We start from the raw sequence: 13895 nt of genomic DNA on the forward strand, positions 1-13895 counted from the left end.
CTCGACTAGTGTATCATGCAAGCTTAAACATTTTTAGATATATTTACTATCATCGGCGTAGCTGTGATTAGAACAATTAGATCTATATGGGTCCACGAAAGAGAAGCTGTGACGTAAGCTCTGGTCTAGTCGAGGGGTTAAAGACTAGACGTGTCGTTCGGATGGTCTCGGGTTCGAGTCTCCCTTTCTGCTCCACTTGGAACTTCTCCATTTCTTGCTAATTCGGATGGAGGAGAGTGGGATTCGAACCAGGGCCGTCCGTACCGCACGCGAAGTTTTAACCATTCGGCTATTTGGCCGGAAAAATCGCAAAAAATTATATGTATTGGTATTAAATAAAATAGCACGACAACTGGTGGAGTGTGGTATTGCACTCTAAGTGAGAATCCAGGTACAGCAACTATCCCTTACTCCAGCTCCATGACTGATGACCACCTCTAGCCCGCTTCATTCACTTCACATTTATTTCGCTGTAAGAAGATGACCATTCAAATTCAGCAGCACACCCAGATTGAGATGTGGGGCTTATTGTCTCTTTTGAGTTTGTTCTTTCAGGCTTCATTTTGCTACCAGAGGGCAGGATTCAGCCAATGTGGTTATTTGATATCACCGCGACACATGAAAAGAGATGAAGGTTCAACTTTGCACTTCAACTTTATTCAGCAAAAAAATAAGAAGAATGCAACGCAGCAGTTACCCCTCCAACGACAGAAACTTGATGAATGTAGATGGACGCTTGCTGTGGGGTCAACACAACACAACACAATTCATCCTGCATCTTCTGTCTTTCGAGAAGGTCTCATGACAGAGACCAGACCTCAGGAAATGCTCACCTTTAAATTACACCGGGCAACCTGGAGGGGGGCAAAAACAGACTTCACTCAAGAACTTGGGAGGACCGTTGTGTGTTTGGAACTACTGTTTTCCAGACTATAATTTAGATGCTAACCCCCCCCCCCCTTGATTGGTTCATTAAAATGTATCCATTTATTTTGACTGTTCTCATCTGATTCCAATCCCTTTCTTAAAGATTTATAAGAAATTTGACCATCACACAACATTTCAGGGGGCCATTTTATTAACAACACATGCATGAGAGTGAAGACTAGATAAGAATGTGATGTCACAAGTAGGCAAATACAAAATCAAGGCAGCTAAGTAAGTCCAAACATGTTCCATGTGCATGGCATACAATTTATACCAACCAGCCATCATCCGGAGTTAAGTACACTCACTCACTCACACAGTCACACTAGTTGTGGATTTGAGGAGGGATTCTAACACTGTCTCAACACACGCTAAAAGTAAACATTGCTTATCCAGTGTGGAGCCGGTCTGGCACTCTTTCTCATCGTCAGGGATTTCCAAGCGTACACATATTTTTGCACACATCACGCAGTCGTATCAAACATGATATGCCGGTATCCCAAATATTCAGAAGAGATTTATTGGTCTTCCTCCACAAAGCAATGGGACGTGATACTATTGCTCATCTCTTCAGTCCAGCGGTGCGATGTTTGAATTGACGTGTTTTACTGAGATGGAGCGGATATCTGCCACTGACGGAATATAGCAAACACCCTTTTGGATCGATCAGGAGGGCCCTGGGTGGACAAGACAAAAGAAGAGTGTGTCAGATGATGCGCCAAGTCATCTTGGGACACTTCAACTTGCCTGTGCTGGACTGCCAGATGCTGCGTTTGTGTTCTTCGCCGGCAAGAGGAGGTCAAGGACGGCCTTCCAGCCTTGCTGATGAGGCGCTGGCACGGGCTCTGAAAGGGACGTGGCCTGGGGATCCACATTCTCCTTTCCAAAGGCCACCCAGGGACACCAGTCTCTGTGCTGAGCCAGCGGGTCAAATGCATTCTTGTGCACGACCTCGTCCTAAAAGAGCGAGCAAGTGAGTCATTGAATGCAGTTTGGGAGGGTGGGGTGGCGGTGAGGGACACTTACAGCTAATGAGAGGCACAGGCGTTTGGAAGGAAGGGACAGACTGTCGCCTTGCCCCCGGCTACGAGTCGCAGGCCTCTTGCCCTTCATCAAGGGACTTGGCGGCTCTTCAACAGGACTGGGCGAGTCTCGACTGCGGGCTCGCAAAGCTATCGGAGTGCCCTCACCCTGTAGAATGGGTCCGAAAGTGATGATTCGATACCCCGCATGAGATTATTCATTCATGGGAATTCAATGGAAGCTTGCCTGGTCAGAGCGACAAGAGTCTTGGCTCCTCAGCTTCATGCGACTCGGAGTGGACGGAGGTGTGGGTGAGGAAGGAGTTGTCTGTTCCCCCTGGCCCTCCTGAGGGGGAGCCGGGGCGGCGGGAGCGTTTGTAGGCTCCGTGCCGGCATCTCCGTTACCACCCACGACTTCCATTTGATGGAAATTCCACAGGCCCACTTTACGCATACAGTAGGAGCAGCTGAGGATGGGCAGCGTCGCGATGGGCACACCTGGGCTGGAACAAAAAAGAAATAAATTAAAATGTTTAAAAAGAATTGCTTTTGTCTCATCAACAAGCACGAGCAGCTCACTTTGCAGCCCAGCCACAGAGAGAAACGATGCACGCTGTCACTTGGACTGCAAAAGGTTCAGAGCACGCGGTTCCCTTTCTTTTTTGTTCCTCCTCGATTAGCTGAAGGATAACACTTATGACATCCTCGGTCAATGACTGCAAAGTTACAAAAGACACTTAATTGAACCATCGGACATTTCCAGATCATTATTTCTTTGCGAGTCTGGGCTTCCTCACCATTGATTTCAGCAGCTCAGGCTTCATCGATGGGAGCTGCTGTCCAAGCTCACATGCGCTCTGATAACGCTCGATGAAAGCGGTCAGAAGTGCTGACGGCTCCCCGGCTGTCACAATCCACAACCGCTCTGAAATGGGAAAACGTTGTGACGAAAATGGCTCATTCAAAGGTTCTCGAAAAAGTCAGGTGTTCTCACCTGGACAAGGAAAGTCAGGCCAGGGACAAAACTTCTCATGTTTCGTCTGGAGCTGCCTGGACAGCTCTGAGATGCGGGATTCATCTAGTTGAAGGGAGAAAAGGGTCACACATGCAAGCTCTGAATTCAAGCTTGGCTTATTTATGAGCCCGCTCAGCTTACATTTGTCCAAGTCCAACGTGAGTTGGAGCGACGCGCAGAAGAAGGCCTGGCAGCTGGAGCACTTGAGCATGTCGTGGGCGATGTTGATCCAGCCGTAGCGGGCGCACATGAGAGGGGAGAGCGCGCGGGGCTTGCCGGCCCATTTCAAACAGTGCTGTGCTAAGGAATTCTGATACGATGACGATTGACATAATGCATAAAACTGTAATCTTAGGACAACGAAAGGATATCGAGTATGTTTGCACTCGACTGAAAAAGGCCTCTTTGTTAGTTGCCTCACAAGGAGATGGAGTGTTGCTACTGACTTCTGGGTCTTTAGAATCGCCTTGTCCACTGCCATCATAAAAACACACACAATGCAATTAAAATAATTCATACATTTGTCAATACCAAAACGAATGCATGCTTCCAGTATACCAAGGAGCAACTGTTATTGTCTTCTAATCTCATTTTAGACATCAGTGACTGCCTTTATCTTGGAGTCAGCCAGTCCTCCATTAAGCGCCTTCAGCTGGTCCAGAATGCCGCCGCTCGCCTCTTGACTGGTACTCGTAAGAGGGAGCACATAACTCCTACTCTGGCATCCCTTCACTGGCTCCCCATTCATTTTAGAGTTATTTTCAAGATCCTCTTATTTGTTTTCAAATCTCTGAATAATCTCGCGCCACCTTACCTCTCTGAGCTCATCCGCCCCTACACACCTGCCCGGCGCCTCAGGTCTGTGGACCAGACTTTATTAGAAGTACCAAGAACTAAACTGAGGCTCAGAGGGGATCGAGCCTTTTCTGTTGCTGGTCCCTCTCTCTGGAATGACCTCCCACTAAACATTCGGCAAGCCTCCTCGCTGCCCATCTTCAAAACCCTCCTCAAAACTCACTTGTATTCTTTGGCATTCGACTCAGCATGACTTAGATTTGTTCTTGGTTTTACTGTTTGGTGCTTTCTACCGCCTTTATTACCGATTTGTCTTACTGTTTATTGTGCATGTTAAATTGCTCCATGTACAGCACTTTGTATGCAGCGATGGCTGTTTGAAAGTGCTCTATAAATACTGTTGACTTGACTTGACTTGACTTTATCTGTCATTCTCGACTCCCTCGTAATTTACAGTATGGGCAGGGGAGATAACACAAAGAATTTAGCAACACGGGCTTCGTGCAAGAGGAGGAGGAGGAGATAATGCGTGCACAAAATGTGAGACAGATGACAGACAACCCACAAGCTCTCATATCTGCGAAACGCCTCTCTTCGTGCTCCTTACTGTATTCCAAAGCTGCCATGCGTCCAAGTTAGCTCGAAAGATTAGCCAAAATGCTGCACAACTAAGTCTTAAAATACGGATTAAAGTTGCTAATTTAACCCACCAGTGGGTGCCAGTGTCGGCTGCCGAGACCCCCTCGTTGAGCAGTTCGCGGATTTTCTCCGGAGACGTGAGGGGAGATTTGTTTTGACTCGAGTTGCCGTGGCGATCACCACGACTGCTACCAAGAGCCGCCATGTTGGGCTTCTTCTTCTTCTGTTAGTGGCGTTTGGCAAGCAGCTTTTAGGCGCACCAGCGCCACCTAGCAACACTGCTGTGAAGATGAATTAATTCGAAAATGAGGAAGGTGGTAAGTACATTTGTAAACAAACATTTGACCAAAGCAGATATACGCATCAAGAAAACAAGACTTGAATGTTGATTTTTAGCACTTCTCTTTTAATGTGTTTCATGTCAGTTGGGGAAAAAAAGATGCGAGTCAGAAATAGCTTCAAAAGGGACGCGGAAGAGCGGTCGTTTCTTTGCGTGCTCGTGGGCCAAAAGTGGCACTAATGACAGGAAACACATAAGTGGCAGCTAGTGGTTCTTTTGACAGCGCTGAATTGTCTGTGCGATGAGGACTGAAACTTGTTCAAGTTCGAACAAGGCAAGAATAACTTGTTTTGAAGGCCATTGGCCCCGCCCACCTCCAAAGACGCAGCGATCCAAGAACGCGTCCGCTGATTGGCCGAGGCCCTCGCGAAAGATGAGTGTCTGCCTTCAAACCTTCTGGGGCTGCGCCGCTACCATAAACCATCATGTCCACCGAGCCCTTTGGGAGCAGCTGTTTTTCCTCGTTGTGATGTTGTGGGAGAGGCCGCGCTAAAACTGGGACAAGATGACGGACGCCCACGGTGATCGCTGTCCGGACCAGTTGAATACATTCGAGAAGCTGGCCGGCAGGCCGCTGCACGGTGAGCAGACGCTCACAGATCGCAGATCGATCGACACAACATTAGCACGCATGCTAATTATGGCTACCTCACTGCTGTCACTGGTTGTCTGACAAAGACCGCACAGCCATGCATTTCACTGCTATTTATTAAAAAAACTTAGCCCGCCAGTCTGATTTGAGCTAAGCTAGCACCTCCATATTAACCGACGTCTTTATTTTTATTTGGTGAAAACGTTTTTTTTTTGTAAATTTGTTTCAAAGTGACATGACCCCATCCATCTACGTTGTGATCTATTAAGGTAGTTAACTGTTATTCCTGGAGCAAAACGTCATTTTCAAATTTCCAGGTGACAATGTACTCCTGGTCACTTCATTAGGTACACTTGATCTTGACCAGCCCCTGCCAGTGTCGATCAAAACAAAAGCATCCTGATGAATGTGCAATGCATTTCAGTCATCCTGCGCGTTCATCTCTTTCCTCCTCAGGTCGTCGTACTCCCGCAGCCCGCAGTGGCCATCGTTGCGTGGCAGACGACACCAACCTCTACGTCTTCGGCGGGTACAACCCGGACTATGATGAGTCGGGCGGCTCGGAGAACGAGGACTACCCGCTGTTCCGGGAGCTGTGGAAGTACCACTTCGCCACGGGGCGATGGCAGCAGATTCAAACCGAGGGTTACGTGCCCACAGAGTTGGCCTCCATGTCAGGTGAAACGTCTGCTAGATCCTGTATTCGAACGGGATGCTGATAAAATGCTAAGATAAAACACGTTAATCACAATTCCAAGATTTTGTCATCGGTTAAATAAAATTTTATACTTACGCTCTAAATGACGCTCCAAAGGGGGAAAAAAAATCAACATGTCAACATTTAGCACAGTTTCCTCACTGCAGCCGTGTTGCACGGTCACAATCTGCTGGTGTTTGGCGGCACGGGGATCCCCTTTGGGGAGAACAACGGCAACGACGTTCACGTTTGCAATGTGAAGTACAAGCGATGGTCTCTGCTCAACTGTCGCGGGAAGAAGCCCAACAGAATCTACGGACAGGTAGCTTCCGACTATTGCAACCCCGACAATCTGTGAGGCGAATTGATCGTGAGTGAACAATTTGTCATGCCCCGATCCAGGCGATGGTCATCATAAATGGCTTTCTCTACGTATTTGGAGGAACAACGGGGTACATATACAGCACAGACCTGCACAGGCTGGACCTGACCACCAGAGAGTGGATCCACCTCAAGCCCAACAACCCTCGAGATGACCTACCCGAGGAACGGTACCCTTTTCAAATTTCCTCAAACAACCAACCGCGCCGCGAGTCAGCGTTAAGAAACGGACGACGCGCTGCCGTTACAGGTACAGACATGAAATAGCACAGGATGGACAGAGGATCTACATTTTGGGAGGAGGGACGTCCTGGACGTCTTACCCGCTGGACAAGGTACCTGCGGGACAAAAAAAAAAAGAAGAAAAAAATCTGAGAGCTATTGATTGGATGAATTGTGTAACAGATTCACGCATACAACCTGGAGACCAATTCCTGGGAGGAGATTGCAACCAAACCTCACGACCAAATAGGTTTGTGTCCTACTGTAACACGATTTTGACGAGAGACGTTTTTGTATTTAAACCATGTGGGATTCTCATAGGCTTTCCCGCTCCTAGAAGATGTCACAGTTGTGTCCAAATAAGAAATGGTCAGTACTTTTCCCACAAATTACCCCGATCGATTTGCATCAAGAGACTTTCGCATGTGGCCCGTTCGACTCCCCCTTCTAGATGTATTTATTTGCGGCGGCTACAACGGTGAGTTCATCTTGGCTGACCTGTGGAAGATCAACTTGCGCACGTTTCAGTGGAGCAGACTGCCCGCCGTGATGCCCGAGCCGGCTTACTTTCACTGCGCCGCCGTTACACCGGTGGGTATGACGCTAGACTCATCTTTAAAAAAAAAAAAGAGAGAGAGAGAAGGGAAGCAGCAATTGTACACAAACAGATAAACAGAAGCAATGGTCACTTGTTGCTAGGCAGAATTTCCGGGTATTCCATTCTTGATAAAAGCTATTTTTTTTTGGGGGGGGGGGTGTGACTTTCCGGACAGACGGGCTGCATGTACATCCACGGCGGTGTGGTGAACATCCAGGAGAACAAGAGGACCGGATCGCTCTTCAAGATCTGGCTGGCCGTGCCCAGCTTGCTGGAGCGTTGCTGGGAGAGGCTCCTCCAAGCGTTCCCCCACCTCGCCAACCTGCCCACCGTGCAGCTGCTCAACCTCGGCCTCACACAGGAACTCATCGAGCGCTTGAAATGACAACGCCAACACGTGCGAGGACTCTTTGCTCCTTTTGCCAAAAACTGAGATGCCTTGTTTTGCCTCATTCCACTTTTTTTTTTTGAGGCGGGGTCAAAGGGAGGACTCAATATGATAATGCTGAAATTTAGGAATTTCTTTTATGTGCCATCCTGGAGCGGACATCCCCTTTTTTTTTTTTTTTTTGCTTGTCATCAGCGGTTGGAAATGATTTGTTTCTCAAATTTAAAAAAAAGTAATTCAAGAATGTATTAACACTTGTAATATTTTAAAGACTGTGCAAAGGATGGACCGTGTATATTTATTGGAAGGACTTTATTTGGACACGCCATCTAGCATTGATTTTTAGTTTTTAAAAGTGATTTGTCTTTCTTTTGCTCATTTGTTGACTGTCACGTTATGTAACCGTCATCCAAAAATTTCGCTTCCCCTGATGTTCTCTCTTTTTTTTTTTGCCATAATCATGTCCCCCGAGAGGGGGACTTAAAAAAAAATGCATTGGTCACGTCACTGTGAATTTGGTGCTCTCTCATTTTTAAAAAGCTTTTCCGTGAATAAAGTTGAACGCCCTCTCTGACCTTTTGAAGTTTGTGTTCATTTGAGGGGAGGCGGGTTGAGAATTCTTGGCTCTGCTAAATCAATCGACGAGTACTGCACCAAGAATAATAAATGGAATTTAATTTTTTTTTTACAAGAAAGCGAGAATAAATATTGACGTACAAATGCATAGGGAAGATGCTTTCAAAATTACAAATTATTCAGTCCCTGCATGCTCACAAAAATATATTGGATTTTATTTTATTGTAATTTTTTTTAACTTAACATGAGCGTGGTGACGGAGCAAAGAAATAAAGAGCCAAAAGGATGAGGTAGACCACCACCAGAGCAGTGCCTACAAAAATAAAAACACGTTTTAATATTCCTTCATAAAAACCGATCCCGCCCTCCCCAAAATAAAAAATAATAAATCGGACTCACCCTGAAAGTAGTCACACTTCCCATCCATGAAGATATAGTTGACCAGAATGACACTGAAGATGCTTGCCCAGAGATGGATGTCACTGAACAGCAACGTAAATCCCACATCCTGTCCACAAATCGCCAAAATGCATTAAAAGCACGACAGATCTTGTCACGGATATCGTCAAAGAGGGAATTTTAACTTACGTAGAACGCGTTGAATAGGATAAGTAGCGGGATCTGAATCATGCAAACCTGCACGGCAATGCAGCTGCCCACTTCCAGACTGGGACACACAAAAAAAAAAAAAAGAAAAAAGTATGAACCATTTTGATGGAACTTGTTATGCGTGTGATGAGCGAAATACCTCAAACTGATGTTATTCTGCAGCGCAAACTGGATCCCGTTGACGATTTCGGGAAGCTCGGGAACCATTGCCAACACCGTCACGCCGATGAAGTACTGAAGGCGGCGCCAAAGAAGGTCACGATGTGAAACAAAAAGGCAGATTTTATTTTATTTTATTTTATTTTTTTAGCACCTGGGAGATGGAGGAGTTAGTCAGCATGGGCTCGATGTTGTTGGTGCTGAGATCGGCGCAGCAGGCCATCAGCGCCGTGGCCGCGACCAGCACGGCGAGTGCCCTCCAGCGCGACCAGTGGAGCACATGGTGACCTGCGTGACGCATGGACGCCGTGATCCGCGGCCTCACTTAGCCACATTTCACCTCACTTGCTTTTAAACTTGCATGCTTTTTTTTTTTTTTTGTGACCCACATGCATAAACAAGAATTTTAAAAAAAACAACATACCTGTGACAACGTGGCTGGGTGGGACAACGCTGGCATTAATGCACGAGTTGACGGCGAAGAGCGGGCCAGCGTCGCCCTCGCCGGGGAAGGCGGCGGCGGCGGCGGTGGCGGCGGCCCCCGCGTCGACCGCGTATTGACCGTGGGCGGGGCCGCCTTGCTCGTCGCCGATATGGATGTCGTAGATGTGCGAGTGGGTTTTCAGCGTGAAGACCAGGCCGATGAGGTAGGCGGCGGGCAGCAGCACGGAGATGGTGTACACCAGGGGCCTGGTGTCATATTGACATTCATCATCGTGTGTTAGTTCCAACCAGTTTCACGTGCACACACACAAAAAAAATTATAATAATAATAAAACAAAAACAAAAAAGTCAATTATTTCGATAGGTCCAGGTCCTGATGATACAAGCAGCCCCAAACAATATCGAACTTTACAATGCCCCAAGTTTGGAAGACGTTTTAATCAGCTCAATTTCAATTTCATTTCCACAAAATTTTGTTACTAACGTCTACGGAACCAATATTTTGTGGACAGAAATAACATGGATTATTGTTTGATGTTAGCCTAGCGTGTGTCAGAGATTCCAGTAAGAAATAGCTCCAATCTTGTCACATTGATTGGACCTTCATTTTTTTCGTCTTATTGTCATGACTTCGGTAAACGTCGGATAATATTTTCCGACCTATTCATGCAAAAACTAGGTCATGCCCAAGCGTTCACATTCTACTCTTTGCAACTGCAGCATGTCAACTTACTCTATATGCATCATAACCAACTGCGAGTCGGTTTTACTCTGCAACAAAAGACGATAAAGTAAGACGTCGAATTTTTGAAGAAGCATTCGGTCGAAGAATCACCGGCGGCCGACCGTGTCGTAGTGACAGTCTTTGCACACGAAGGGCACGCTGGCATTGCCGGGAATGTTGGAGCAGCTCTCGCACATCAGGCTGCCGAAGGTCTTGGAGAAGAGGGTGGGAGCAAAAACACCTGAGGGATTTAAAAAAAAAAATTTTTTTAAAAAGAAAGCTGCTTTTGCCCTTCACAGAAATGAAATGTACAACATGGTGATTTTCGATACAAACCTCCTACGGATATGAAGAGCAAAGCCGAGCTCACGCCGGCCGAGCGGCTGTTAAATCTCTGCTCCCGGTGTTTAATGCCACCAATGATCATGCAGACGCCCTGTGCGGGTGACATGATACCTTCATTCACACGACCACGAGACGACAATCACAGTCCGGTCGGAACGCCCACGGGTATGAAGAGGATGCAGCCCAGCAGCGTGCCGGTGAGGGCGGACTTGACGACCTCCTCGTAGCACTTGGAGGCGGCCCGGTGGCCCCGCAGGAGCGCCGTGATGTAGAAGGTCATCTCGGTGATGGAGCCGAAGGTGGCGTTCACCACCGCGCCCACGGCGAAGTTGCTCTGAGCCGAAATACTGCAGAAAAAAAACAAAAACAAAACATGCCACGCGCAAAAACATTGGGCTGGAGTTTTGGGAATATAAATCTGTTCGGGTCAAAAAATGCGTTGATGTAATGTACGCTTCGTTACCTGGCGATGCCCATTCCGATGTAGTATGACAGCGGGATGATGGACGTGATGGCCGTGGCGAACTTGGTCTCCGAACTGAAGTATTTATGGTTCTGGTCAGTGTAGCCGATAATCAATGTGATTATCACCAATGGGAGGAGATCTGTACGAGAACGTCAGGAGCATAGAAAAAAACACCACGCTAATTTTATCAAGACCCTCCCCAAAAAAAGGATACTGAGTGCAAAGATGTTGATCCCTTGCACGGTGTATTTGTAGTAATAGACGTTGACGGCACGGTAGCAGCACAGGATGACTCTCGCTTCGCACCGATGCGTCTGGAAAAAAACACAGCGTGACAATCGTACCCACTCGTACGCGATGATCGGGAATTTCCCGCTTCACCTTTTCCAGAGCGTGTACGTGGACATCCTCGGGCGCCATGAGGAGGATGATGGCGAGCGCGCGGGTGTTCATCTTGGAGACGGGGATGGTGAACACCAGCAGCCAGGAGATGACGCAGGCTAGCGCGTGCGCCGCCGCCAGGACGGGATAGCCGAGGAGCAGCCACACGTAGGTGTTCGCGCGACACTGAAATTCAATCAGAATGAATGATTACGACGATACCAACACAAAATGTGGGTTATTTTCATCCAGGTGGGCTCGCCACCCTCACATTTCCCATTGCTGTATCTGTGACTTTGAATGCGTGTGGCTTTATACGGCACTGGTGAGTGACATGGGCGCCAGAGAATGAGAATGTATTTGGTGATGTAGTTAGCCGGATTTTGCGTGAAATGTAAATCGTCCGTCTGTGTCCTCACCCAGTGTTTCGACCCGCTCCGAACGGTTACTTCCGGCAAAGGCAACTCAACGGGTAAAGGGGACGACATCAGAAGAGGCCTCGAGTCCTTTCCCGTGACCGCGTCCTTGCCGTCCTCGGAGTCCCTCTCTTCGGGAATGACCTCGCACCTCGGCGGCTTCATCGTGGATCTTTTTGTCAAGTCAGCAGCCTGAGATTAGGAAAATATGCCTGATCGTAGGCACATCAACACCCGTGGAAATTTAGAAGAGAATTGCCAGCATTTTACCTTTTCCACCGATTTCCCAAAGGGCCAAATAAAATACCAGGCCAACTTTAGGCACAGTTTTCCTTCAAAAAAATAATTTACAGACATGATGAATGCTTCTCAAATATACAACTTGCTGCCCGGAATAGACGATACCAACCATAAGGGGCAGCGATTATTGTCAGAAACATCACAGGACAAATGATGACGTAGGTTAAAGAAATCCACCAGCCGAATAAAATCACATAAACAATGTTCCCCAAGGTCACCACAGAACCTGAAATACACCAAAGGACAGCTTGTCTGTTTTTTTGTTGTTTTTTTTTGCCGCGAAAGCTCTTAAATTGGATTTTGGTGAATAAATTCAAAGGACCTTCCTGAGGCTTGACGATGCTGAGATCCGAGTGGAGCTCCTTGACCACATCTGATCGGTCCTCGATGGGCCTCTCTGTGACATTGCCTTTCCATTTTCGGAAGCCAAACTCCAAAAAAACAAAAATAAACTTCCTTTTTATTTATTTATTATTATTATTTTTTTTAAAAGAAACACTAAGAGCCGCTTACCTTGTAGTTGTTGGCCTCCCTGTGCGCCTCCACCTCGTTCTCAGCCCTGATGGTGGTTTTCAAGGTGCTTTCATGCCAACCTTCCTCGCCGCAGCACGACGGCGTGGAGCGTGCAGAGTTGCCGCGTGCTCCTGTGCGAGCTGCATAAATTAAAGAAAAAACCCCCCCACAAAAACAAAACATTGATGTCAAGATTTGTCCCAACGTCAACGTGATAGCGCGGCCTAACGTCACCTCGGTGCACGGGTAGGAAACACTTGGGCGTGTAGTGGCAGAAATGGTTGGAGGACGAGTCGGGAGAGGGGGTCTCGGCGGCGTTGACGACGAGCTCCGGGTGCTGCGGCCCGACGCAGAGGCACTCGCTTTGGGACGGTATCCGTGGAAACGGGCCATTTGGCTCCGGATCGTAGTTCTCTGGACAGGGGGGAAGGAAATATGAAAGGCCTAAAAGGTCCACCAAGGGGTGTGGGTATCATCCAAATGGGTGCGACTAACAGCAACCTCCTGAGAGTCATGCATGACACACACACACACACACACACACACACACACACACACACACACACACACACACACACACACACACACACACTTCGGCACTACGTCTGATCCCATTATCAATGCATTGTTGCAACACATGCAAGCAAATCAAGTTGCTATGTGCCAAAAAGGAAAGAATATGAAGACATCACGATGACATTTAAACACAAAACCGACAATTGTTTCCTACCCCCCCCCCCCCAAAAAAAATAAAGACAATGACAACAACACCGTTATCTGTCAATCACGGTCAACTTCGAGGGCTTCCCAACACTACATTGATGTTTGTGATATTTAAATATAAATAAATATGCCAAATAAAACATGGCAATGTCATTTAAAGTTCAAGATTACATTTAGTTCTTATTCCGGTCCAGGTTTGATTCCACAGCTGACTTTGATTAAACACTGACAAACAGAACCATGAGGTCACCTACTGAAAAAAATATAAAAATAAAAAGCTTAAATATAAATGCCCTGATGGCATTATTAAATATGTTAGGAATGCTTTGAGAAAAGTAAAAAAAATTAAATTAAAAAGCTCACCCGTGGAGTCCATCGTGGATCTCCTCCTCAGGCTCTCCTGGTCGCCTGCTGTTGCAAAAGACACAAGCGTGGATTTCGTGAGGGACATGTCCACCTTCAGCCTGGTGTCATCAGTCTTCCTTTCTGTTTTTTCCTCCTCCTATTTCCAAAGTGTGCGGCCCGTTTCTTCCCTGACCACAAAACGCTGTTTTTCGCGACGAAAAGAAGCAAACAAATCCGTGGGGAGGAAGAGGAGGAGAACAGGAGGAAGAGGATCCGAC

General features: G+C 47.2%; 3 protein-coding genes across 6 annotated transcripts; 1 reads left to right on the top strand and 2 right to left on the bottom strand.

The window, feature by feature from the left end:
• Positions 1–1060: 1060 nt before the first annotated feature.
• Positions 1061–4612, bottom strand: zc3hc1 (zinc finger, C3HC-type containing 1). The gene is made up of 10 exons (XM_086103265.1): positions 4470–4612; positions 3336–3438; positions 3106–3256; positions 2944–3027; positions 2747–2874; positions 2529–2665; positions 2197–2452; positions 1954–2118; positions 1675–1884; positions 1061–1604 (listed from the first exon to the last, which is right to left on the bottom strand). The coding sequence occupies exons 1-10, from the start codon at positions 4601–4603 to the stop codon at positions 1533–1535; spliced, it is 1440 nt and encodes a 479-aa protein (XP_085959391.1). The 5' UTR covers positions 4604–4612; the 3' UTR covers positions 1061–1532.
• Positions 4613–4700: 88 nt separating this feature from the next.
• Positions 4701–8190, top strand: klhdc10 (kelch domain containing 10). Of its 4 annotated transcripts, XM_086103267.1 has the most exons (10): positions 4701–4715; positions 5035–5319; positions 5787–6008; positions 6195–6349; positions 6430–6578; positions 6659–6743; positions 6814–6880; positions 6952–6999; positions 7082–7221; positions 7404–8190. In XM_086103267.1, exons 2-10 carry the CDS (start codon positions 5244–5246, stop codon positions 7611–7613), a joined length of 1152 nt encoding a protein of 383 aa, XP_085959393.1. In that variant the 5' UTR covers positions 4701–4715; positions 5035–5243; the 3' UTR covers positions 7614–8190. The 4 variants fall into 4 exon arrangements, with proteins under 4 accessions (XP_085959393.1, XP_085959394.1, XP_085959392.1 ...); XM_086103268.1 differs by lacking the exon at positions 4701–4715 and having other exon boundaries at positions 4720–5319; positions 6176–6349; XM_086103266.1 differs by lacking the exon at positions 4701–4715 and having other exon boundaries at positions 4725–5319.
• Positions 8191–8431: 241 nt separating this feature from the next.
• Positions 8432–13723, bottom strand: cax1 (cation/H+ exchanger protein 1). The gene is made up of 20 exons (XM_086103401.1): positions 13636–13723; positions 12784–12963; positions 12550–12689; positions 12359–12467; positions 12146–12262; positions 12007–12068; positions 11740–11928; positions 11321–11506; positions 11154–11253; positions 10937–11078; positions 10637–10820; positions 10465–10564; positions 10251–10369; positions 10138–10175; positions 9385–9650; positions 9115–9248; positions 8941–9035; positions 8781–8859; positions 8592–8700; positions 8432–8505 (listed from the first exon to the last, which is right to left on the bottom strand). The coding sequence occupies exons 1-20, from the start codon at positions 13721–13723 to the stop codon at positions 8432–8434; spliced, it is 2511 nt and encodes an 836-aa protein (XP_085959527.1).
• Between the last annotated feature and the right edge of the window lie 172 nt (positions 13724–13895).

This window comes from Hippocampus guttulatus, chromosome 22 (genome assembly GCF_054856545.1).
Source record: "Hippocampus guttulatus isolate MCC_2025c chromosome 22, RoL_Hgut_1.0, whole genome shotgun sequence".
NCBI lineage: Eukaryota > Metazoa > Chordata > Actinopteri > Syngnathiformes > Syngnathidae > Hippocampus > Hippocampus guttulatus.